The 24850-nt window shown below is 46.5% G+C and overlaps 2 protein-coding genes across 3 annotated transcripts in view; both read right to left on the bottom strand.

Moving 5' to 3' along the window:
* Window positions 1–23756, bottom strand: part of LOC134394463 (tubulin alpha-1B chain) — a 28900-nt gene extending 5144 nt beyond the window's left edge. Inside the window, exons 1-3 of one of the 2 annotated variants that reach the window (XM_063119944.1) lie at window positions 23677–23756; window positions 556–778; window positions 304–452 (exon numbers count right to left, since the gene is read on the bottom strand). In XM_063119944.1, the coding sequence (XP_062976014.1) occupies window positions 304–452; window positions 556–778; window positions 23677–23679 (375 nt within the window). In that variant the 5' untranslated portion in view covers window positions 23680–23756. Of the gene's footprint in view, window positions 1–303; window positions 453–555; window positions 779–5379; window positions 5538–23676 lie in introns of those variants that run through there. The other variant, XM_063119943.1, reaches the window with a different exon arrangement.
* TUBA1A (tubulin alpha 1a) lies at window positions 18143–23747 on the bottom strand. The gene is made up of 4 exons (XM_063119942.1): window positions 23677–23747; window positions 20441–20663; window positions 19811–19959; window positions 18143–19341 (listed from the first exon to the last, which is right to left on the bottom strand). Exons 1-4 carry the CDS (start codon window positions 23677–23679, stop codon window positions 18361–18363), a joined length of 1356 nt encoding a protein of 451 aa, XP_062976012.1. The 5' UTR covers window positions 23680–23747; the 3' UTR covers window positions 18143–18360.
* Window positions 23757–24850: the final 1094 nt, after the last annotated feature.

The raw sequence follows: 24850 nt of genomic DNA, 5'->3' as shown, positions 1-24850 counted from the left end.
ACTGTGTCCCTGTCCATGCCAGCCCCCATATTTCTGAGGACAACTGTTGAGGAGCATCTCCACATTATGCAGAACTATCTAGGATAAGTCTTCATGGGGAGGCTGTTTTAACCATTTGCTGCATGGTAGCCAATGTTTAAGACAAATCCTCAGTTAAAAGGAAAGCCCTGAAGCCAATTTATAGCAATTTACCAGTGGAGTTTGGTTAATTTTGAGAAAACTCACTGTGTTAGTGCCCTCAAATACTTTCTCCTACCAAAGTCACCCCAAATCTTCAATCAAACCCAGCTGAAAATTATTTACCAGCTTCCTGATCCTGTCGAGGACCAAGTCAATGATCTCTTTCCCAATGGTGTAGTGGCCCCTGGCGTAGTTGTTGGCGGCATCTTCCTTGCCAGTGATGAGTTGCTCAGGGTGGAAGAGCTGGCGGTAGGTTCCTGTGCGCACTTCATCTATGTAGAAAAGAGATTCCAAGTATTAAGACTTCTGTGTCCTTCATGTATACATACATATTACATAAGCTAAAAAGCTAGTTGAAGTGGGTTCTTTGCTCACCAATTACTGTTGGCTCCAGATCTACAAAGACCGCCCTGGGGACATGCTTGCCAGCTCCTGTTTCACTGAAGAATGTGTTGAAGGAGTCGTCTCCTCCGCCGATGGTCTTGTCACTGGGCATCTGCCCATCGGGCTGGATACCGTGCTCAAGGCAGTACAGCTCCCAGCAGGCATTGCCAATCTGGACACCGGCTTGGCCAACGTGGATGGAGATACACTCACGCTGCACCAAATAGAGAAACAATTAAGAAACAAATGCAATGGCTTTGTATTGCTAAGGCCAAACTACAAGTAGTTCTGTGGCTGTTATTAACAAAATGCATCAGGAAGAAAAGAATCTGCAGGTTGTTTCAGGGCTAAATAGTGAATTAGCCAACTATTCATTTACTCCCTCTTGCTACTTTGTCCTTCACAGAAGCCCCTAAGTCTTCGTTAGATGCCTTTAAACAATTAGATAAATTCATGGAGAAATCTATCAATGCCTGCTAGTCTTGATACCCACAAGGAAACTCCTGACAGCATGCTACTGAGTATCAGTTGCTGGAGACAATGAGAGAGGCTATTTCCATCATGATGTTTGTGGGCTTTCCAGAATTATCTGGCTGGCCATTGAGGGAAATGGAACGTTAGGAGAAAGAGACCTTTGGTTTAATCCAGCAGGGATCTTGTTTACCTATGTCTTCTTTGGGAATAAATGGTGTGTGCTACGATGTATTTAAATTAATTGACACGGAAACAAAGTTGTGGGCAGTTACCATTCCCTTCCCGCCCTATGTATCCATATAGGAATTATTATGCCACTTCCCTCCTGTTGGCAAGGCTAAGATTCTGTCCTACTAGGGCAGTGGTTCTCAACCTGGGGCGCTCCAGATGTGTTGGACTGCATCTCCCAGAATGCCCCAGCCAGCAGAGCTGGCTGGGGCATTCTGGGAGTTGTAGTCCAACACATCTGGAGCGCCCCAGGTTGAGAAAGGCTGTACTAGGGCTTATTGAAACTGAAGTACTTTGGCCACATAATGAGAAGACAGGATACCCTGGAGAAGAGGCTGATGCTAGGGAAAGTGGAAGGCAAAAGGAAGAGGGGCCGACCAAGGGCAAGATGGATGGATGATATTCTGGAGGTGACAGACTTGACCTTGAGGGAGCTAGGGATGGCGACAGCCGACAGAAAGCTCTGGCGTGGGCTGGTCCATGAAGTCACGAAGAGTCGGAAATGACTGAACGAATAAACAAAGGGCCTATTGAAACTAATGGAAAGTCAATGACACTCCGTAGATGTGGAGCAGTTAGGGTTGGACCTTGGGAACCGAAGACTCCGGGACCCCCAAAGAGTGGCAGATGGAAGCCGTGGCAAATAGGAACAGCATCAACTCTTGTCCACATTCATGTTTTCTTCCTTTTTTAAAATAGTTAGTGGGTGAGCAGGCATGTGAATGCTTAGCTGCTTGTTTTATTTTTAAAAACTTTTAAAATACATCCTTTTTCTAAAACAAAATGGTGCTTATTCCCAAGTAAATATGTTCAGCATCAAAGCTGCGGAAGAATCTCAATCTTACTGCTATACTCATGATGGTGCTATGATTTAACTGGGTTAAAAATGCAAGAGTGCAGACACTCACAGTGACCTGATTCTCACGACACAGCGCTGTTTCTGGTAGGTTATGTAACCCACGATGAACCATAGGCACCACTTTGCATATCCAACTGAGGGGTTGTCATGCTGTGTGAACTTGATGAGCATGGGTTATGTGGCATATTCTAGTGCAATTAACATCTGAGGGAGCACACTGACTGGCAGTGTTTGTCTCTGTAGTTCTCATCTACTAGCTAGTCCCTAATAGAAATAGCGAATGTTGTGATGACCTCCCCTGAACAGGGTGGGTGGGGGAGAATGACACCTGCACAACATATATGGGTTCAAACACATTTGGAGGATTATTTTTTATCAAGCAAAATGAGATAAAACTTAGGTGGGCTCTAGCAGAAAAGACGTTTAATTTTTTTAAAAGTTTGGGACATTTCCCTTGATAAAAGTGTTTCCTTAAAGTGCTTTGGGAACCATATGTATTGCGAAGCTGTCGCGTGTGTGTGCGCGCATGCTTGGATTTTGCTACAGCTCTTACGGATCCAATCTTTGTGTTAAATGTTACATGCTCCCGCAAACTTATATGAAGAAAGCCCTACGCTCAATGTACTGGGCCAAAAATAAACTGAGCCTGAAAACAGAATTACGAATTGCAAGTAATAAGACAAGACATGATGCTCCAGCAGATTGCTAGCGAGGCACAGTTCTAGATCAGTTTGCAGCCCTCGATTGGATGAAAGAGAACACTTTTAATATTAGCTTTCACTTGCAGGCCTGATGAAGTTCCAGCACTAAAGAAGACTTTGTCACAGAGGGGAATTCTGTGGTCTATAAAAACAGCATGAATAAGCTATTCAGTACAAAGCAGCAAGTGTGCTCTCTGCAGCCAACATCCTGAATGGCTTAACAGCAGTCACACCACTTGCAAATCATCAGCTGACTCCGAAGGCAAAGGGGATGCAGTCAGCCTCTCACCCATGCCTGCGAAGTGGAGAAAGGCGGCCAGGCAAATGGTGGCTCCTTACCAGCATCAGTTTACTCTCTGCGGGACATCTGCTTGCAGCCTGTTGCTAGGATTATCTGAGGCCTAGATCTAGATTCCTTTCAAATGCCTTCCCTCCTGCGCACCCCCCACCTCTCACACAATCCACTTGTGTTCATCACGCACAGCCCTCACCCCTCCTGCGGACTGCCACCTGCTTCCACACATTCCTTTCAGTCCTCTGTAAGAATTTCCTCCTCAACAGATGGCACTAGGATGTCACAAGCTACTGAGCCTTTTAGATATTAGTTGACCTAACTAAGCAGTTTCTGAGCACACTGGAAGAGCCCCACATTTAACCATTATTAAGCTCCTTCCACAGCAACCACAAGGCTTGTAATAGTCCCTTGTTTTAGCCATCTGCTTTAACCAGGTTCTCATCGTTTGGCAGGGTCCATCAGTAGCATTTTGCAGAGCTGGATGAACACACTTTGTCCAGTGGAGCTGTACCAATCCTGAGAAAAAGCTGCATTTCATCCCCTTAGTTGTGTACTGCTTTTTTTTTTTTTAAGTGCTTCCTTTCCAGCTTGCCTGCACTGCTCAAAGCAGCTGATAACCAGCTCTTGCTTTGTTTTGTACATTAAGTTCCAAAATCATGCTAAAAGCCCACATGTAAAACATAGCAAGAGTGGGTTTTTGTAAAGGTCAGAACTACCATGAGTCCCAATGGGCAGCGCCTTGCGATGTTTTCAAGAGGTTCTGTAGATGATGGGGTGGGGGTGGGGAACAGAAAAGCAAGCAATGAAGAAAAACGTTTAGCCCAGGAGTATCCTTTGGGCCAGAACATAGCAACAATGGCGCGTAGCATAGTGTGTGTGTGGTGAGGGGGAATATACAGATACTCTATCCTCCCTGTGAGCAGAAAGAACTGAACACCTACAGCCCACTGACCCACCCTGCCTCTTCTGCTGCTGCTGCTGCTGCTGCAGCGGAAGTACGTAGAACCCGCTGTGCGCGCCGGCTGGAGCCCCATTCCCGCCATCAGCTCCAGCGCGGGAAAGTGTAATGGGCGGCGCGGAGGAGGAGCCACGAGGAACTCCCTGCATCTTTTCCCCTCCTCCATGAAGGGATGGGTGGCGGTGGTCCTTACTGTGCTCCCACCCTGATTATCTACACCTTCCCATCTCACCCCCTTCCCAATATGGTTACAACCCTATCATAATTCAGGGAGGAGGAGTGTTTGGGTCCTGGACATGGGCTGGGGAGAACAGGGTTCGCCCATGAAACGCACTGAGTGACCTTGGCCCAGACACCACCTCTCAGCCTAACCCACCTCACAAGGTTGTTGTAATAACAGAATGGGGTAGGGAAAAGAGAGCAGAACAGGCTCTTTAAGAGACAGGTAGAGCACCTAATAAGCAAAGCGCGCCTGTTCGTACTTCAGTCCTGTCTCCCTCTTCCAAGCCTGCCTTTGAAACCCCACCTTCTAGAACCTTCTCCCTAAATTCCCGCCCCACCCACTGCTCTCTAGTGCCACTGACGTTCTCTCCCCCGCCTCCCGTTACCTCCCCTGAAAACTGGGCTGACCCGGTTCCCGCGGTCCAATTTCAAACTACCTCGAGTGAACTTTAAATGCAAACCTCCCTTTCTTCTCCTATCGACACGTCTTCCTTTGTGCCCCTTTAAAAAGGCCCCTTCCAGTCTTCCCTCTAAGGACTCCAACTCGCCTCTCCTTCTGTAACATCACATCTTTTTTTCTAAGATCCACAATTGGACAATACTTTGATTAGGACCAACCAAAATTCCACAAAAGTGTGCAAGCTTTCGTGTTCTCCAGAACGCTTCAGCAGGCTAGGTGGTACCTTGGATTGATTTTCTCATGGACCAGCAAGGCTGTCTTTGTTTTCTGTATCTTCTTTCTAATTATCCTTGAGAGCTACAATTCTAAAGTTACCTCCCCCTCTTAAAATTACCAATTCTCTCTAGCCAAGAGCTTTCCACCCCCAATAACAATAATAATAATAATCCGTCCTCTCTCGGTCTTAGAGCCAATCATCTCCATGCTTGCTCTTCTAGCCCTGGTAGAAGAATCCTATTCAACCTCCACGTTCTCTTCCCCCACCCCAACACGCACACAGCACGTTCCATCCGCCACACACAGTTCTAGCCACAAAAGCATCGCCCCCTTTGAGCTACTTTTGCACTACTACCCACCCCTCCACACACACTTTTTTCTCCTTCACCTTGTCTCACTCACCATGATGCTGGCGAAAAGGATTGCAGGAAACAGGAGAAGGAAAGGGGGGAAATTAGGAAACCTTTGATGTTACTTCTCCCGACAAGCTAAGAGTCGATGTAAGTAACAGAATGGGAAAGGAGAGGGCCGCCCCGCTCTTTTTATATCACATCTCCTTCTCAAGGCAGGGTGGGGAAGCTGTCCGTACATGAATTTAGGATAATGAACTTACTGCGCGGTTGTTATTGGGCAGGCTGGTACGTCTATCTGTGAGCTCACAATCAGTGATTGGCTGAGAACAATGACCCCCTTTTTGCTACGAGAGACAAGGATTTTTGGTGGGAGGGATGAAATGTGACACGGGGGGGTGGAATCACCTCTTCCTCTCTAACGAAGAATCAGCAGGACAAATCCTTCTTAGGTGGAAAGGGCTTTTATGTATCAGCCATCTGAATTCCTTGCATCACACAGAGTAACATACTAAAAAACGTATCGACATGTGTTTAATATTAAACAGTTTAATATATAATTATAAAAACAGTTATCTTTTTTCTAGGGAGACAGAAAGCTGTTCCTTCAAAGAAGCGATTGTATTGTCCAAATCAGAAGGATGCAACCTTTGCTTTCGAGGGGGTGAAGGGATCATTTCTGCAGGAGGAAATGCAGGGACATACATCACAAGAAGGGCGCCCCTGTCGCAATTCTTCAGATCATATTATCCCCCGTAAGAGATAATGGCGCATTCGGATACTTTGTCTAGAACGCCTGCCTCGAAGACAAAAGCAGATCTCTAGTGCAGTTTTGTCGGCACACACAGAGTGTAGAAATGCATACATTCATAACACAACCTTTTCATCATCATCATCATCATCATCACATCATCATCATTCAAACCACGTTGAAAATCAGGGCAAATACATTTTGCCCTGTCACTGCGTTGTTTTAAATAGCATTTAATTACATGATACGAAATAGATTGTTCGTGGTATTACAAGAGGTTGGAGGACAGACTTAGGAATGCTCCGAGTCCTGCTGGAATTGGGTGGGTGAGGAAGACAAATGGCCAACAGCTGCAAAGGCTTCTGCCTATTTGATGTTCAAATAACTGGCATGCTTTGCTTTCTAGCTGAGAGCCAGCTTTACGTTTCTTCTCCTATGTCTCTGAATTTGCGGAGGGATTGGTAAGACAAGTGTACAATCGAGGGAAGAGAGAAAGGCTACACAGTTGCATTTGGAAGAAGTTATAGAAGCGTCATAGGCCAATATAAACCTCATCTAAACAAACAAGACACAGAAAGACTCAGCCTTAGCCTTTCTCCTGGAGATTGGAAATATAGGATGTAAAAATGCCACCACCCGCAATTGCATAGTCATATCATATGGGAAAGAAGTAAAAGGGCTCCAAAAGAGGAGGACGTGGAGACAAATCCAGAGCAGGCGCGACGAATGTCCCGGATGCCATGAATAATAGAAAGAGCTACAGAGCCGGGGCGGAGCGAGGCCAGGCGATGTGACTGCAGCGCCATCCTGCAGAGGAAAACTGCGGCAGCAGCAGTGACGCGAATAGTCTCTCTGGAGCTGCAGTCTGCAAGGCACGGAGACTCAGACTTAGTATTTAACGTCACGTTCTCGTCCATGGACAGAACAAGGAGGAGGAAGGATGCGGAGAAATCCGCGCGCCTACCAAGCAGAGACTCCTCGATTGACCCATCCGTATAAGGCGGCGGGAGGAGTGGGGGGACGTGGAACAGAACAAAGTGAAGGGTCGGGGACTTGGCTCCCTTTGACTTCAATAGCATTAAGGCGGATTTACATTCGTGTAAAGCGTGGGGTGGGGTGGAGTGGGGTGGGCGAGGCAGGGAGGGAGGGAGGCTGGGAAGAAAGCAACAGCGCCTCTGGAACGCCATCTTCCGCCCTGCACGTGCTCATTTTGCAGACAGGCACCACTTTTCGCCGGTCTGTATGCGCAGCGGAATAGATTCGGCCTCGCCAGCACCCACGTGGCATCTCCGCCCCCCTCCCCCCTGTGCTCTCGATCACGTACAAACCGGACGCCTTTCTGTTCTGCTTCCCTGAAACGTCTCCCTTAACCACTAGGACTGAGCACAGTATTTAACCGAGATCTCCTTTAATCTTCTTTTCTCTCCCGATTCCTGCTTCCCACGTGCCCGGCCCTTCTGTGCGTGCTTGTCTTTAACAGGATTCTCAACTCTTAAAAGAATGTGGGTTTGGGCCAAATCTCCCTTCCATCACGGCGGGGGGGCGGGGCGGGGGGATGTCCTCAAAGCCAGCTGCAATAGGATTATGCATTCTAGTTTGCCTGTGTTCAGTCTCCACTGGACATGGCAGCCCCGGGAGGAAACGCTGACCCCATTTCGCCGTGCGTATTATGCAAACAGCAGGCAGAAAGGGAGGGGCGGCGATCCCTCGTTCTTTTCCTGCTGTTTGCGCCCTTCTCCCAAATTTCTCCTATGCTTATTGCATACATGCTGCCTGTTGGAGCTGTTACTTCCCCTTTAGATAGGAAAAACCCCAAGAGGGAAGGAAGTGCAGGGCTTGATCTCCTTGACGTGTAACACCAAAACTGTGGCCTAAGGCAGGACGACAGCTGTGCTTGGGGTTGGAGGGGCTGCCTTTCTCCTCTCCAGCCTTTCTTAGCTTAATCAGATGTCAAGGGAATAGTGGCATAATCGCATGTTATTGACGATATGGTGGACACAAATGTGATCCCCCCCATTTTTTTCAGAGTACCTAAGCAGGATCTACACGACTGCTGTATAACGGTTTATAACAATTTTGACAACTGTTCGGGCCCAGGACACACTCCATAGACAGTTTTCAAACCGTTTTCAAAGTGTTATCTCTTGCTTAGTGTAGGAAAGCTCAGTTAGAGCAGTATAAATTAGAGGCTAGTTCTATACATTGCACTGAATTGAAATGCGAGACAGAGGTAGAATTCCTGCCTCTACCACTTTGGATAGTAGGTGGGATGTCCTGTTTTATCATTCTTCCTCCTACCCTATCCCTCCCGTGGCACTGTAGAAAGCTACCTGATATAGTAAATTAACACCTAGGAAGGGCAATACTATCTCTAATGTGCTTGCTGTATAAAAATATACAGGTTATTATTTTTTTAAATGATCCATCCTCAACTGCAGACTGAAGTAGTACAGTCCAGAATTCTATCGACTTACTCTGTATTATGGGTAGATTGGCTCTCAGTGTGGTTTGATATGAGTGAAAGATAATAATAATCATAATAATAATAATAATAACCACCACCACCACCAAAAATCTGTTCCTCAAAGTGAGGGAACAGGAACACTTTGGAGTTGGATGATGATTGCTTCTAGAGCTGCAACATATTCCTATGAATAGAATGACAAACAATGAACAGCTTCATGTGTGGTCTGTATATTCACTGTGGCAAAGGAAGATTAATTTAGATTTAAATTGGCTAAATAAATAATCTCAATCTGTCAATATACTATACAAATAATCTCAACCTATTAACTTTTAGTTCTTTTTATGAGGAAGCAGAGTTCTAAATACTCCCAATGTGTTTCCCATTGCATTTTGCTTCTCTGGAGCCTTGATGGGCATACTTCCCCCCCCCCGCCCCCCATTATGTTGTCTTTCCTTCTCCTGAGATAATTGCTAGAGATGTTGAGTTGTACCTACTGCAACTGTAGGTCACAAAGATGGTATCTTTAGCAGACGCACTATTACAGTTTCTGTGTATGCAAACAAACACAGTGCCTAATTCAAATTGCAAATAACATTTTATTTTCCAACCTTTTAGAGCTATCTATTAAGAACATGAGGTTATGCATGTTTACTGGTAAGCAACTTCCACTGAATTCAATAGGTCTTACTCTCATATAAGTGTGCATAGGAGTGCAGTCTTAGATATCCTAGAAACTTTTTTACAACTGCTTGTATTACTAGCTTACTAAAAATTGAAATGAATAGCATTTCTTTCTCTTCTCCTGTATGTGAATCCAGAGAGGACTTGTCCCCTTAACATAATTAATTAATCATAATTGAATAGGTTGAATTCCCTTTAACATAATTAATTAATTAATCAATCATAATTGAATAGGTTGTATTCCCTTTTGAAATGAAATGTAGCACTTTCCTATACTATTGCAATTGACAATAAAACATAATTAGAAGTTGTAAAACATAAATCATAGGATGCATAGCAAAGCTTTGTTGTGTGACACTAAAATTATGCCAAACTTTTCCACTTCCCAATACCAGGCTGCAAATAAATAGCTGTCCAGATTTAATTTTCCCATCTGAATATAATTTTAAGGCTGCTAAAGGCTTTAGTAAGTTGGGTTTCTCCCCCCACAAAGAAAAAAGAATGTAACTCATACTTCCCTCATTCTCATCATCACCACCATCTTATTATTATTATTATTATTTATTTATATAGCACCATCAATGTACATGGTGCTGTCTGATATGAAGTTTCTTCACATTGTAAGTGCTTAATAACTGGATTTCCTGATTTATTTTAATGTTTTTATGTAACAGTGGCTGCTTTCTGGAGATCTTGAAAAGCTTTCACATTTTTTTGTGTTCTTTGAATTGGCCTAACAAAGAAATTACAGTGTCATGCCTTTATTCTATATGGATTTTGGATATTTTGTTATGGCCAATTTGGTTGCCTTTGGTTTTTTGTTTATACAATTGTAACACTTGTAACATTAATGACACACTTATGGTTTTCAGATTCTGATAACATGGCCTGCTGTGGATTATTATTATTATTATTGTTATTATTATTTATATAGCGCCATCAATGTACATGGTGCTGTACAGAGTAAAACAAGCCCGTCCCATCCACTAATGTGTCTAAACTCTTACTAAAAGGATCTTATTGATGGGTGCAGTCCAGATAAATAAATAAATAAATAAATAAATAAATGGTTCTGAACAGAACCTCCATCATCAGCTCAGCTTTGGTTGCCATACTATCTTGCATTTTTCTTCTGTGCAGTAGTTCATCTATAATTCTCTGAAGGCCAGTTCTTGCAAACATGTAAAATAATAGAAGCAGATTAGCAATAAATACACTGTGGATTAATTTATCTTTCTGTCTTTGGTTGTATTTGGCATTTTTGAATCACATACATGCAGCATCCACTTTGCTGATGGGTTATGGAACATGTGATAATGACAATGTGAAATACAGTCACCTCCCGGTGACTTCCCCATTAAACCCCAATATAAATCCTCAGAAGAGTTTCAATACCCATGAAAGTTTAGCAAGTAATCTACAGTCTTCTGCTATGGCAAACTGGGATTTTCTTTTCTTTTCTTCCAGCAACTTTCCTCCTTCCCAGTTGTATAGTTACCTGACTTCCCTTGCTACAGAAATGTGGCATTACTGGACAATATTTTAACATAAAGCATTTTGTGTTAAAACAATTTTTCCTCTTTATGAAGTGCTTTCTTCTTCATTTTTATATGAGGCCTGTTGGTTTATGATAAATATTCCTTCTTTGGGCATTTTCTACTGCAAATGTGATATTGTCCTCTCAGGGCATGCTCAATCTTCTCACCTTTCCCATCTCAAATTTCACCCAGCTCCTTACTTCATTTTCATTATTTATTTAAAATATGTACTCCCTCCTTTGTCTGGAACGCAGGAGAAACATACAGCACAAACATGTCTACTCAGAAGTAGGCCCTACTGAGTTTGATAGGATTTACTCCCAAATACATATATATAACTTAGTGTTTTTTTGGTGTTTGCATCACTCAGGGCGATAAGCTTTATTGTTTTTACTGCTGTTTTTATCGTTTCTTATTGTTTTATTTCATTTTTAATGTCATACCAGTTTTGTCTTTGCTGAATGCCACCTTGGTAGGGCTTCTGCCATAAAAGGCAGCCAAGCAATATTTAAAATAAATAAAAAATGAAATAAATGAGCTTTCCACTCCAAGTGTGGTCAGGACAGGCAGCTATCTGATGCTGCAGGATCAGGTCCAGCCTGTAGGATGCCCTCATGCTGCAGCCCTGCCAAGTAGCCTCATTGGCTGCAAGGTTTCACTGGACCCCTGTCTGCCAGCCTAGGCTACCCCAGAGGAGGTCCCTCAACTTGATGCAGTAACCGCCTAGATCATCAGTGGGCTGGATGCGATGCACCCTTGCTTGGTCCAAGATAGCAAACTGTGGAATAGAGGAGGAGCATCAGGGCTGGCAGGCATTCTCTGTCCTTTGCGGCCCAGCCTTAGCCATACCATGAGCCAGTGTAGTGTAGTGGCTAAGGTGTTGGACTGGGAATTGGGAGATCTGGGTTCTAGTCCCTGCTCGGCCATGGAAACCCACTGGGTGACTTTGGGCCAGTCACAAACTCTCAGCCCAACCTCAGCTGATCAAATTTGCAGATGTCACAAAATTGGGTGGGATAGCTAATACCCTGGAAGACAGAAACAAACTTCAAAGTGATCTTGATAGGCTGGAGTGCTGGGCTGAAAACAACAGAATGAAATTTAATAGGGATAAATGCCAAGTTCTACATTTAGGGAATAGAAACCAAATGCACAGTTACAAGATGGGGGATACTTGGCTCAGCAATACTACAAACGAGAAAGATCTTGGAATTGTTGTAGATCGCAAGCTGAATATGAGCCAACAGTGCGATATGGCTGCAAGAAAGGCAAATGCTATTTTGGGCTGCATTAATAGAAGTATAGCTTCCAAATCACGTGAGGTACTGGTTCCTCTCTATTCGGCCCTGGTTAGGCCTCATCCAGAGTATTGTGTACAGTTCTGGGCTCCACAATTCAAGAAGGATGCAGACAAGCTGGAGCGTGTTCAGAGGAGGGCAACCAGGATGATCAGGGGTCTAGAAACAAAGTCCTATGAAGAGAGACTGAAAGAACTGGGCATGTTTAGCCTGGAGAAGAGAAGATTGAGGGGAGACATGATAGCAGTCTTCAAATACTTAAAAGGTTGTCACACAGAGGAGGGCCAGGATCTCTTCTCGATCCTCCCAGAGTGCAGGACACGGAATAACGGGCTCAAGTTAAAGGAAGCCAGATTCCGGCTGGACATCAGGAAAAACTTCCTGACTGATAGAGCAGTACGACGGTGGAATCAGTTACCTAGGGAGGTTGTAGGCTCTCCTACACTAGAGGCATTCAAGAGGCAGCTGGACAACCATCTGTCAGGGATGCTTTAGGGTGGATTCCTGCATTGAGCAGGGGGTTGGACTCGATGGCCTTGTAGGCCCCTTCCGACTCTGCTATACTATGATTCTACCTCACAGGGTTGTTGTGAGGATAAAATGGAATACCACCATGAGATCTGGGCAGGGCTAGCCGAAGGCAAACAAACCAGCTGGCCAGGGCCACACACACACACCATTCTCCTAGTGAGGAGATGACAGTCAGGGCACTTCCTTCATCCAGTAAGCACCACATACTTCCCACTTGAGCCCTGCTTGTAAGAAGCTGCCTCTTCCCCAGCCTTTGTTCCCCAGCAGAGAGAAGGAAAGGTGTCATCTTGCCTGCAAGCTAATCTACACCAGGAGGTGGCAGCAGCAAAGTGCTGCACATGGCTTCTGCTACAGCTAAGCATGGGGGAAAGTAAGCCTCCTTCCTGCAGCCCCCCCCCCCACAATCCCCCGCACATGCCATGAGATTCAGGGAAGGGACAGCCAGTGGCAGAAGTGGAGGGGCAAAGCCCTCCCCACATGCTAAGGATAGACAAAACCAGTTAGGTCAGTGTGTCTGTGGCAAGGAGCCACAGAGGCACATGGAGTCAAACAGAGCAGTCTTTGAGGGGGATGCAGAAGGAGTGGGGAGTTTTGGGCCTCGAAAGCTGGGAAGGGAATGCGAGGGGCTGGCCTCCATCCAGGGACCCAAAGTGGGGCAGTGGGACTGGCTTCCGGGGGAAGGGGGCTGGTTCTCTGCTCCTGCCCACCCTCCACTTGCAGGCTAGCAGGACAAGGCTGGGCCACATGATCTCACATGACATCCAGACCCTTGCAACACAATCCAGATCCCGGTGAGTGTTGGATCCTTGTATCTCCCACCCTATCCCGGAATTGGATACAGCTCCCATCAGCAGACATCACCCAGGGAGGTGCTGCTGCATGACTGACATCACTGCTGCAGCTAGTGGCAGCAACTGCTGCTGTGCAATTGTCAGCATCATTTCTCCTCCTCCATGCTGCTCCCATCCAGCTCTGGTATTGATGCTAAGGAAGGGGCCCATTGTGTCAAGAACTCTGGGTTGCTGCTGATCCCCTATGGCCAGGGTGGGGAACTCAGGACCCATGGGCTGGATTAGGCCCCCAAGGCCTCCCCACCTGGCCCACAGAGGCCTGCACCATGTCAAAGAGGGAGCTGTTCTGTCTGTTTCATGAACACCATGAGTGTATGAATGCATGTGTGTATATCCGTGGTGTGTGTGTTGGTGTGAATGGAGTGTGTGTACATGTGAGTGGGAGGGAGAGTGGGCGTGGCCATTCCTCCAACCACTTTGGCATGCAGCCCCCAGCATCGCTCCCAGTGGGGAAGAGGTCATTGTTGAAGGGGAGGCACTCATCATGACAGTCCCCATAGCCACGCCCCCAAGGAGAGTCCAAACATCCAGGCAGTTGTGTTGATCCATGCTAGTAAACCAGTCTAGGAGTTTTCCTAGCTGCAGGTCTTTTGTAAAGGCTCTTAACTGCCCATGCAGGACTAAGCCACCCCAATACTTGGCATGGTAAGAGAGAACAATATATTGCTTCCCCCTAGCTACTGTGAGAATTACAGCTAATCTCAGAAGCAACAAGGGAGCCTGGATGGCAGATGATGTCAGCATCCCTGCTAATCAAACAGTGCTGGTGCTGCATTCCTCAAACCCTGGATCCCCCCTTGGTGTGACTGTATTCCTTAGGCCAAAATAGGCAGATGATGGGGGAGGTACCAAGTTTCCCTAATTGGCAGTGCTGCCCTTCTGGTGTGGCGCTGGGGATCTGTGTGGTTGCAGCAGTCACGGCAGTTGTGTGGGTAGGGAGAGAAAGGCATTAGCAGGTGCTCAGTCACAGCACAGCTGCAGAGCTCACCCCACCCATGACATGCCCCTCTGCGCCAGGGCAATTGCCCTGGCAACTCCTGCCATGGAAGATGGGCTTCCGCACTGCTCCAATACCTGGACCATGGATTGTGGAAGGCTGGCAGATTGTGGGCGGGTGTCCTCTGATGGGTGCTCCTGGTACCCATGCTCCTCGATTTCTACTGGAAGAGGGAGCCGAGCCACTGTGCAGCTGTGGATCTTCTGGGCCATCCTGCTCTTTATTCCCTCCTAGCCAGACCACAGTGTTGGAAGCTGTGGAGCGCCCCTCAAGGATTGGTAGGTGTGGACTGTAGCTCATGGCCATGATGAGGGACTTAATGAGCAGGCAATGACCTCCCACTGCAGCCATTGTCATGGACATTCTGGGACCATTTAGTGGCTGTCATCATGTTGGGGCTGTGCCCTTCCGGGGTGTTGCTGAGCAATGGGAACAGGGAGCCCCACCCCCAAATTTATTTCTGAGTGCCTGTTCCATTTCAGGCTATGGGTTCAGATAATGCCCTGTTAGGTTGCAGGATTCTGCTAAGGATCAGATCTTAAGCAGGGAGCAGGTTGGGGCAGGTTCCTCAGGAAACAAGGTGGAAAGCAATCAGCACCATGGAAAGCTCTAAGCTAGAAGCCAGACAGGGTTGTCTGTATGTAGATCAGAGCATGATTGAAGCTTAAATAGGAAGTTGTTGTCCTTTAGGTTGGTTAACTCCAGCTCTACCTCTATCTTTGATCCTTAAAGAGGCCTGCTCTGTTTTAGGAGCTCCAGGTTACAACAACATGGGAGTCGTTGTGGAATGCTAGTGTCTTCATGACCCAAGTGGTCAGAATCAGAGTCTGAGGACAGTGATGGAGCCTCCTCTGCATGCAGGGTGATGTGTGTGTGTGTTTCAGTATCCTTTGAGGATGATGGTTCAGGGTACTGGACCATGACAATGCCCTGAATCAATTCCCTTTGTGTTGTCTGGGCTATGAAAGTGGTGTGTGGCCTTTGTCCTTTGTCCAGGGGCCCACTGTGAAATGTAGTTTCTTTTTTGCTCTACCTGGGGGTGTCACATAGCATGAATGTCACATGTATCATTCATAAGAATTCATTCTATTTCATAGGATTGCTACTCCTAACAATCTGTGTAAGCTAACTGCAAATGATTAGTAACAGATGCTATTATCACAGATAAGTGTGAGTGCTGGAATATATTCTTGGAAATAAGAGAGAACATTCTTGGAAATGGAGCAAGATTGCCACAAGTGGTTTAGTTAGGTATTAGAATGAGAAACGTGCTTAGCTTAGCAGGGATACCCTCATCTAGGGGCAGGTGACTACTGGTGTCAAAGGCAAACCTGGTTACATTGAGAGAAACAGGAGTAGTGGTATGACTAGGTCTGAAATTTAGGATGAGGTCATCCACATAAGAGTTATAAAAGCAAATGTTTGATCTGATTGCCCAGAGAGATCCTGGGAGAATGAGAACCCCACCAGACATGATTACCTAAACTCTGCCAACCATGCTTGCGAGATAGTTAACTATAAGATCTTAATGATGACTGCCTTGTTGGTTGAGAGGAATAGAAATTTAATTTTGCTAAGAAATAAACTAGCCATGATTTCTATTATGCTTCTAATCTTCCTAATTGCATTGTACGTAGTAAAGTATTTTGCTTATTTAGTTTTGTTATTATCTAATACTGTTTGAACAATAAACGTATATTTTGTGGTATCGTTTTGTGTAATTTGGTATAAGTATGAACCCAACATGCCCAACGTTCTGCTGAGTCCTAGGACATCTAAAGGAAGAGGGTGTTTTTTTATGATGAAGAGATCTGGAATTCTAGAAAGCTTGCACATTTTTTGTGATCTTTTGGTTGGCCTAATAAAGGTATTGCACTAATATGGATTTTGGAATTATTTTTTAAAGCAGCGCTCAGCTAGCAGTATAGCAGAAGCCTGTGTGTGTGTGTGTGTGTGTGTGTGTGTGTGTGTGTGTGTGTGTGTCCCCCTGCCCGAAATTCAGGCTGCAGAAGAATTAAAATGATCTGCTCACAAAAAGTTTCCAGTAAAAGAGGACCTTGCTGAAGGGGGTGGAATCAAGGGTTCTGCTTTGCTCCTGTCCCCTTCTGCATGCAGCAACTTCCAACCTTGCAGCTAAAGGGAGAAGGAAGCTCAACTATTCAACCACCGCTTAAGAAAGACAATACACCCACAAATCTAAGCGGTTTCCCTCAATGTTCTGCCAGCGAATGTGTCAGCTTGAGGTAAGATTTTTGATTTTTAAATGGCCCTGCCAGGTTCCTTCTGTTTCAACTGCTCTCCAGACCCCTGCCGCAATCATCCCCCTGCCTGCCAGTGTATAAATATATTGACTGGATTTTACTGGATACTCAATAACAAGGGGCAAAGTTGGCACTCAGCATTGAAATTCTAGGCCAGATGATGTGGGCAGCCTGCTAGGGCCGCATGTGGTTCTCAGCCTAAATTCAAAAGCCCTCTGCAAGTGATCAGATGTTTGGCAAGATTAATCTGATTCTCCCCAGGTAGCTAGTTGGGCAGAGAGAAAGGGGGAGAGAGGTGGTGATGACGAGAGAGAGAGAGAGAGAGAGAGAGAGAGAGAGAGAGAGAGAGAGAGAGAGAGAGAGAGAGAGAGAGAGAGAAAGGGAGTGGTAGAAAGAGAGAGAAGGATGGTGGTGGCTTCACCCACTTTTGGTTCTGCGTCTGCCCACTATTGGCTTTGCCACTGACAGATTACCTCCAAGGGTATGCAGTCCTCAACAGAAGAAGAAAAGAGTCCCCCATCCTCATTGTAGGTTACCATCAACGGTTTCTCATTAAATTGCATCTACTTCAGTTTACTCCCAATTTGGAAAGTGAGCATACCCAGAGTTCTTGACTTTAGATTTACTAATGAACATCACATCTATCATGGCAGAGTTTCGTAACATAGGAAGCTTCTGGATTAGAACTGGTTTCTAGTTCCCTCTTAAAGAATTAGACATCTTGCTTTTTTGGTATAGCTTGATTTAATTAGGTACACCCTCTTCTTTTCCGCCTTCTGCCTTTCCCCCGTCTTGCTTCTGGTCTTTCTCCTTCTCTTCATTTTCCTTTCTTCCCCACCACCACCTTAACCAGACTGGGGTGTGACAGAGAGGGGCACAGATATGCAGAACAATCCTATGTAGATCTACTCAGAAATAAGTTCCATTGCTTTCCCATGTAGATATGCACAGGACTGCAGCCTTAGAAAGGGAGAACTGGGGTGGGGCTAGAAGGCGACAGGAAACACCTCTGGTGCATGTTTGTACCTGCTTTGGCAGAGAACACCAGTGGGCTTCCTTGACTGTTTGCTGGGTATCTTGCTTGTTGGGGGCATGGTGTCATAACTGATATGCCTCTGGGTTGGCCTCCTTCTGCAGCTCTGTGGCGTATGGAAGACGTCACTAACACTGTCCCCAGTTGGTGCGCTGACTTTCCAGAGATGCTGTGGGCAGGTCTGCCATTTCCCCACCATTTTTGTATTTTCTATTTGTGTGTTTTCCCCTCTCTCTCTCCTGGGCTGAGTACATGTTGCATATGAATACACCAGTGTAATAATGTTGTGTCCTTGTTCCCGAAATAATGTGAAAATAGGATTGCTCGGTTAACTCCCTGTCAAAGCGCGGAAATACTCTGAATATTATTAGAAGTGCTTCGAATAAAGACACAAGACACTAATCCTCTAGGACAGGGAATGCCTTTTATTCACAAATCCATAACATTATTGGATGGCTTGGGTCTGTAAAATGTTCACGTTTTATAGAACAGATCAGTTATTGTAGGGCAAACAATGGTATCTGACTTTACACTGCTACATAAATTAACTGATCAGACCAAAACTTGAATGTTGTTAAATAGCTTAAAATTCCCTGTAAGAGCAGCACCATTGTGACATTTTACTTTAGTATTCCTCTCCTTCCTCCTCCCCTTCTCCTTCAACAGAATCCACACCCACTTCTTCATAATCCTTCTCTAGGGCAGCCATGTCCTCCCGGGCCTCTGAGAACTCGCCTTCCTCCATCCCCTCCCCAACGTACCAGTGGACAAAGGCACGCTTGGCATACATCAGGTCAAACTTGTGGTCCAGGCGAGCCCAGGCCTCAGCAATGGCGGTGGTGTTGCTCAGCATGCAGACGGCCCGCTGCACTTTGGCCAGGTCACCCCCAGGGACCACGGTGGGGGGCTGGTAGTTGATACCAACCTTGAAACCAGTGGGGCACCAGTCCACAAACTGGATGGTACGTTTGGTCTTGATGGTAGCAATAGCAGCATTGACATCTTTGGGAACAACGTCACCACGGTACAACAGGCAGCAGGCCATGTATTTACCGTGACGAGGGTCGCATTTCACCATCTGGTTGGCTGGCTCAAAGCAAGCATTGGTGATCTCTGCTACAGAAAGCTGTTCATGGTAAGCTTTCTCAGCAGATATGACAGGGGCATAGGTGGCCAGAGGGAAATGGATACGGGGATAGGGCACCAAGTTGGTCTGGAATTCTGTCAGATCTACATTCAGGGCACCATCAAATCGCAGGGAGGCTGTGATGGAGGACACAATCTGACCGATCAACCTGTTCAGATTGGTGTAAGTGGGGCGCTCAATGTCAAGGTTCCTGCGGCAAATGTCATAGATGGCTTCATTGTCTACCATGAAAGCGCAGTCGGAGTGCTCCAGGGTGGTGTGGGTGGTCAGGATGGAGTTGTAGGGCTCGACTACAGCGGTGGAGACTTGGGGAGCTGGGTAGATGGAGAACTCCAGCTTGGACTTCTTGCCATAGTCAACAGACAGGCGCTCCATCAGCAAGGAAGTAAAACCAGAACCAGTGCCACCACCAAAGCTGTGGAAGACCAGAAAGCCCTGGAGACCTGTGCACTGGTCGGCCTGTTGGAATAAATTAATATCAGAGTAAATAATTCCATTAATAGCCATCTAGACAGCATGGGGGGGGGGGGAATGACCTCGCTATCTTACTTTGGTTGTCTTCCTTTTTTTAGAGATACAACATATGTATACCAACCAACAATCCATTACACATTATGTGGGGCCCTCTCATGTTGTGAACCATCCCAAAAGTTTTGGCTATTGAATGGTATAAAAATACAATAAGTAAATTTGTAATCACCAATATCAGAAGAAGGCCTACAGTACATGCATGCTTTGTGTATATCTGCATTTGTCGCTACTAATGTGGTAGCTGTTATCAACGGATATTTTCTTTGATTGTAAAACTTTGCAATATGGTAACACTGTGTGATTTATGAAGGATCAAAAAACAAGCAACAGTAATCTGTTGCTATATTGCTTGTTTTTTGGTCCTCCACAGATCACCCTTCAGACATGATATGCTCACCAGCTTCCTGATCCTGTCGAGGACCAAGTCAATGATCTCTTTGCCAATGGTGTAGTGGCCCCTGGCGTAGTTGTTGGCAGCATCTTCCTTGCCAGTGATGAGTTGCTCAGGGTGGAAGAGCTGGCGGTAGGTTCCTGTGCGCACTTCGTCTGTGGAGAGAGGAAGATAAATGCATTTTAATTATCTTCCTGCAAAAGCCTGCAGAGTAGCCATTTCTCTTAGGCTTTATCTGACAAAATGCATTATCATCTGTTTTGCCATCATTGGCTGGTAAGTATAAAACCAAAAACACCAGTAATTCTGTTAGGTACTCATGTTCAAGATGTTAAGTGGAGATTTTGCAAAGAAAAAAGTTAAATGGAACATATTTTTGAGATGTTTCATGGTTTATTAGAGGGTTTATTATAACAGGAGAGTTCCACTCCATGTTTAGAAAATAACAACCTGTAGTCTGTCAGTCTTTAGACCAGCCTTCCCAACTGATGCCATTGAGATGTGTTGGACTACAATTCCCACCATCCTCATGCAGTATGATGGGAGTTGTATTCTAACAGATCAGGAGGGCACCAGGAAGGCTACTTTGGACTTTTGGAGAAAGTTCATGCTCAGCAATGTAGAGTTTATGCTCACCAATTACTGTTGGCTCCAGATCTACAAAAACGGCCCTAGGAACATGCTTGCCCGCTCCTGTTTCACTGAAGAATGTGTTGAAGGAGTCGTCTCCTCCGCCGATGGTCTTGTCACTGGGCATCTGCCCATCGGGCTGGATACCGTGCTCAAGGCAGTACAGCTCCCAGCAGGCATTGCCAATCTGGACACCGGCTTGGCCAACATGTATGGAGATGCACTCACGCTAAAGGTGAAGAAATGGCAGAGATGCAGTTTATTAATTAGGTTTCAATTAGATTGGGGTGCTATTTTAATAATCCTGGTATTTGTGATGGAATAAAAACACAAGAGAGCTACATTTGCAACTTTTTAAAATTTTGTTACTGAAATAAGAATTCAGGGATCCTAAGCTTTGTAGTAGATTCCCATGAAATGAAAAGCACAGGTCGATATGACAAAGACAAAAAAAGTGTAATTGGTTTATTGTTCAAAAAAACATTCTGTTCAAATGGGGATTAGAAAGCTAAAATAAATGTGTTGAAAACCCTCAACTGCAGAGTAAGCAAGCCAAGGTAAAGGGAGGGATCTAGTCCCACCGTGTCTTTGAGGGAGTAGTTGGCTGTCACACCCACCCCATTGTTCCTTGAATTCTATGAAGGACGTGTTCAGTCAGCTCCCTGCCCAAATGTCCCTTTGTATTGGTGTTTATGAAGAATTGGAGACGAAGTAATATCCATCAATATCCAACTTAACAAGATACAGCAGAGACCAGATTTTCTAAAGAACCAAGCCCTGTGAACTCTTAGCCTCATGCTTAGCCCTTTGCTCCCCACTTCGCAAGCAGGGTGTGCTCAGCCCTCGGTACTCCCACATTATATGGATGCCCATTATCCTGAGGAACATTTTGTCATCTGACATGTCTAAGCCGTAAAGATGCCTTCAAGGGATGCCACACCCTGTCCAGGAACAATGGGTAGACTCTGCAGTAGGAACGTACACCCCATGCCATTATTTTGCTGTCTACGCCTACACTGACCGTAGTGACTGCAATCTGTAATGGATTAACACAGCCAGGTCTATTTCCAGCATGATCTCATTAGGCTGTTTTGCCAATTTTCCCTCCTCTGACCTCAGCTGAGCTGAGAACATGCTTGGGAATGAAATAAATCAATGGGGTGGCTGGATCAAAAGACAAATCTTCTCTGTCACATGCTAAGGAAGCATGATTGTAGGTGGTGCATGTTCTTGGCAGAGACAGTGAGCAATGTCTGTTCTTTCTATGAATTTAGCAAAAATAATTTTTTTTACATACAATAATGTTTGGTCCCCACCCACTTTTAATGTATTGGGAATGTTGTGTGCGCAGTTAAAAGTAGAAGCTTTTGCATTATGGAGAATGTATAAATGAAAGTTAAGTGTAACGGATGTAGAGAGCACTTGTTGAAAAGAGAAACCAATACAGTTACACTGCAGCATTGTCTGTTGATAATTATTCTGGTCACATCTGCCGGAGGAGCCACCCTCTTTGTCTGCTCTGTCAGCCATCACCTTCTGCCTTCTATTCATTGACAGACCAATCTGCTTCAGGGCATTTGGGCTGGAACGGGGAGGGAACTGCCATTTCAACCCTAAGCAATACCCCGGCTGTCCTCCACCCACCCCGCCCCATCTCTGCCCAGATTCTTTTGACAATGCTGTTCTTTATGCAGAATCTTGGAGCGATGCAGGGGCGTGGCTTCCTCTGCAAAGATGACGCCCTCTACTACTCATAAGGAGCTGAAAACTCATGGCTGCAGTTGCCCAGACACTGTAACCCTAAAAATGTCTACTCAGAAGTAAGCCCCACTGCCTTCAGTGAAGCTTAGTTTACTCCCAGGATTGCAGCCCAAGACATTCCCCCCCCCCCAATTAAATGTAAGGCTTTTCCACGCCTGCTGCCCTGTGCCTAGTGCCCATCACCACAGTTAGTCCCTGCTAACTTTTGTCATGCTCCCTTTTCTTCCGATGGCTAGTGACACAAATCACTTAATATTTTTAATAGCATTCCTGCCCAAGGGCTCCCGTGGTTTCAAATTCATTTATTCAAAAGGGGCAAGAAAGAAAAAACAAAGATATAGAAGCTTCAACTGAAGCATAAAATTAATGTGTGTGTTTTTAAACCAGGAGGCTTTAATATATATATTCATGGAGGCATAACCCTGTTAGTTTGCTGCAGGGTCCTGTAACACTTTAAAGACTAACAAATTTATGAGCTTCCATAGATGATTTCCCTTTCATCAGGTGCATCTGATGAAGCGGACAGTGTCTACAAAAGCGGATGCCAGAATGAAATTGTTAGGGTTTGTATCCCGAAGTCGTCACACGTAGAGTAGACCCATTGAAATCAATGGGACGCAAGTTAGCCATGACTAAGGCTGCCTTCCGAAGCACCTTTATTCAGGACTAGCGGAAGTCCCAGTGATTTGAACGGCTCGACTCGAAATTTGGATCGAACCCTTCGTTTTTTAGGCTGCCACAAGACGCTTTGCGTTTATTGTTCATTTTAACGTCACTGGCAGCCCGGACCTGGTCACGTTGGCTCGGAAGTAAAACCCTTTGGTTTCAACGAGTCTTTTCTTCGAAAAAATAATGTGCTGAGGGAGGCAGCCTGAATCGCAGAGCCCCCATCCCCCCCCCCCGCCGCCACCGGCCCCTCCTTGTGTCGGGATTAAAGCAGAGCCTTTGGCTGGTCCTCCTGCTTCCTGCTGACATCGCCTCCCTCCTCCGTCCACCCGCAGCTGGGAAGGTTTGGCGATAGAGACGCAGGCAGGCAAGCCGCGCAACCCAGGCAGGGAGCCGCCCTCGCCTTTTCCCAGCCAGAAGCCACTGCGTCAGGCTGCGCAGATGGACTGCCGCCGTCTGTGGGAAGGAATCGCCCACCCTTTGCCGGTCGGGAAGGACGATGCGAGTGCCGAAGAGCCTGCGGAGAGAGCTCTCTGCGGCATTTCTACAGCTCGCCACGCTGCGTGAGCTGAGCGGGAGGAGAGGGCCGCCATAGAGGCGCAGAAACGAAGCTTGGAGGGCGAGGAGGAGAGATGGGGAAGAAGAAAGACAGGCAGGGGGTCGGTCCACAGAGGAGGGGAGGGAATAGCGCCTGCCCCGCCGCTTGCCACCAGGCTCCTCGCTGCTGCGCACAGCTCTGCTTTGCTCGCGCCTCCCCCCCCCCTCCTCCTCCTCTCCGAAACCCACCGCCGCGAAGAGGCGCGGCGGAGCCTTACCATAGCTGCTGCTTGGTCGCCGAGCTTCGAGAAATCGAACCCGAGAGAGGAGGAGGAGGCGAAGGGTGCTTCCTTACAGCGCGACTCTTAGGCGGTCGATGTAAGAGAACCTGTAGCACATCGTCCAACGCGGCTCCCCTATATACAATCCCGTCACCATGGGGACGGGCGAAGGCTTTTTGCGGTTGGTCGAAATACCCCCAATCTGCCCGGAGAAGCCACGGGAGGAGAAAAGCGATTGGCTCAGGGCGCATAGGATGAGGTAATCTGCCCCCCCTCCCCGGCACACACCCCTCCTCTCCTCAGCATCCAAAGTCTGTTTGCATCCTCCAGACAAAGAAGACCAAACAGAACAGTTACCCATCCATCATATTGGGCGCGCGAGCGGGGCGGGGTGCTGGTGGTGCTAAGGAGAGGAGAAACGGATTTTGCAGGGTTTTAAGCCACCTTAAACATCACACCTGGCCTTCTCCCTTCAGATCAAATGCCAAAGAATATGTCAATCCCGCACATACACACACCCCGCAAGGAACTAAGCGAAATTAAAATGCCCCCATCATAAAATGACTCAAGATTCGCGTTTTAGCAGAATCAAGGCGGGCAAGAACGGCCTGAGAAACTGGTGATGGGTTTCATGTGTTGAGCGCGGAAGATTTAACACAGGATTTAAAACAAAAGCCAAACCCAACTTTTGCTAGCCACAGGGAAGCAGAAAGGGGGAAAAATGCAGGGTTTATTGATGCCACCGTGGTTTTGATTAGCAGGTAAATCTCCCATATCAGTGGAACTATGTATTCATGTAAAATGCCGCAGAGTGGCTCTGCTCGATGAGTTCACGGCAAACACCTGCCGCACCTTGTGCGTCTTGGGCAAACGACATGCGCAGCGGACTGGGGAGAGGGGCAGCGCCCACGCCTGCCGAGTTCCTGGGACCGCCGGCCGGGCGTCTTCAAGGCGCAACGTGACCATAAGGCTGCAAGTGGGTCTCGGTCCCTCCCCTTCCCCCACTATGAGAAAGGGAGACATCCCTAATGAGGGGGAAGCGTCGCCGCGACTTCCTGCGGATTTTCCTCCTTCCTGCGTTGTGTGGGCTACGCAGAGGAAGGTTTCACGCCACAAAGCTTTTGAAAGAAGGGGGATGTTGAGGCCTGGGGGGGGGGGGGCGAGGCGAAGG

The sequence above is a fragment of the Elgaria multicarinata genome, chromosome 3, assembly GCF_023053635.1.
Source record: "Elgaria multicarinata webbii isolate HBS135686 ecotype San Diego chromosome 3, rElgMul1.1.pri, whole genome shotgun sequence".
Classification (NCBI taxonomy): Eukaryota; Metazoa; Chordata; class Lepidosauria; order Squamata; family Anguidae; genus Elgaria; species Elgaria multicarinata.
The sequence above is the reverse complement of the archived record's forward strand: the minus strand, read 5'-3'. Positions and strand labels throughout refer to the sequence as shown.

Excerpts from the sequence above, each read along its gene's own strand:
- TUBA1A (XM_063119942.1), bottom strand. Across the intron at positions 19,960-20,440 it reads TCTGGAGCCAACAGTAATTG|ACGAAGTGCGCACAGGAACC; the intron begins GTGAGCATAAAC and ends CTCTCTCCACAG. Across the intron at positions 19,342-19,810 it reads TCGACAGGATCAGGAAGCTG|GCCGACCAGTGCACAGGTCT; the intron begins GTGAGCATATCA and ends TTATTCCAACAG.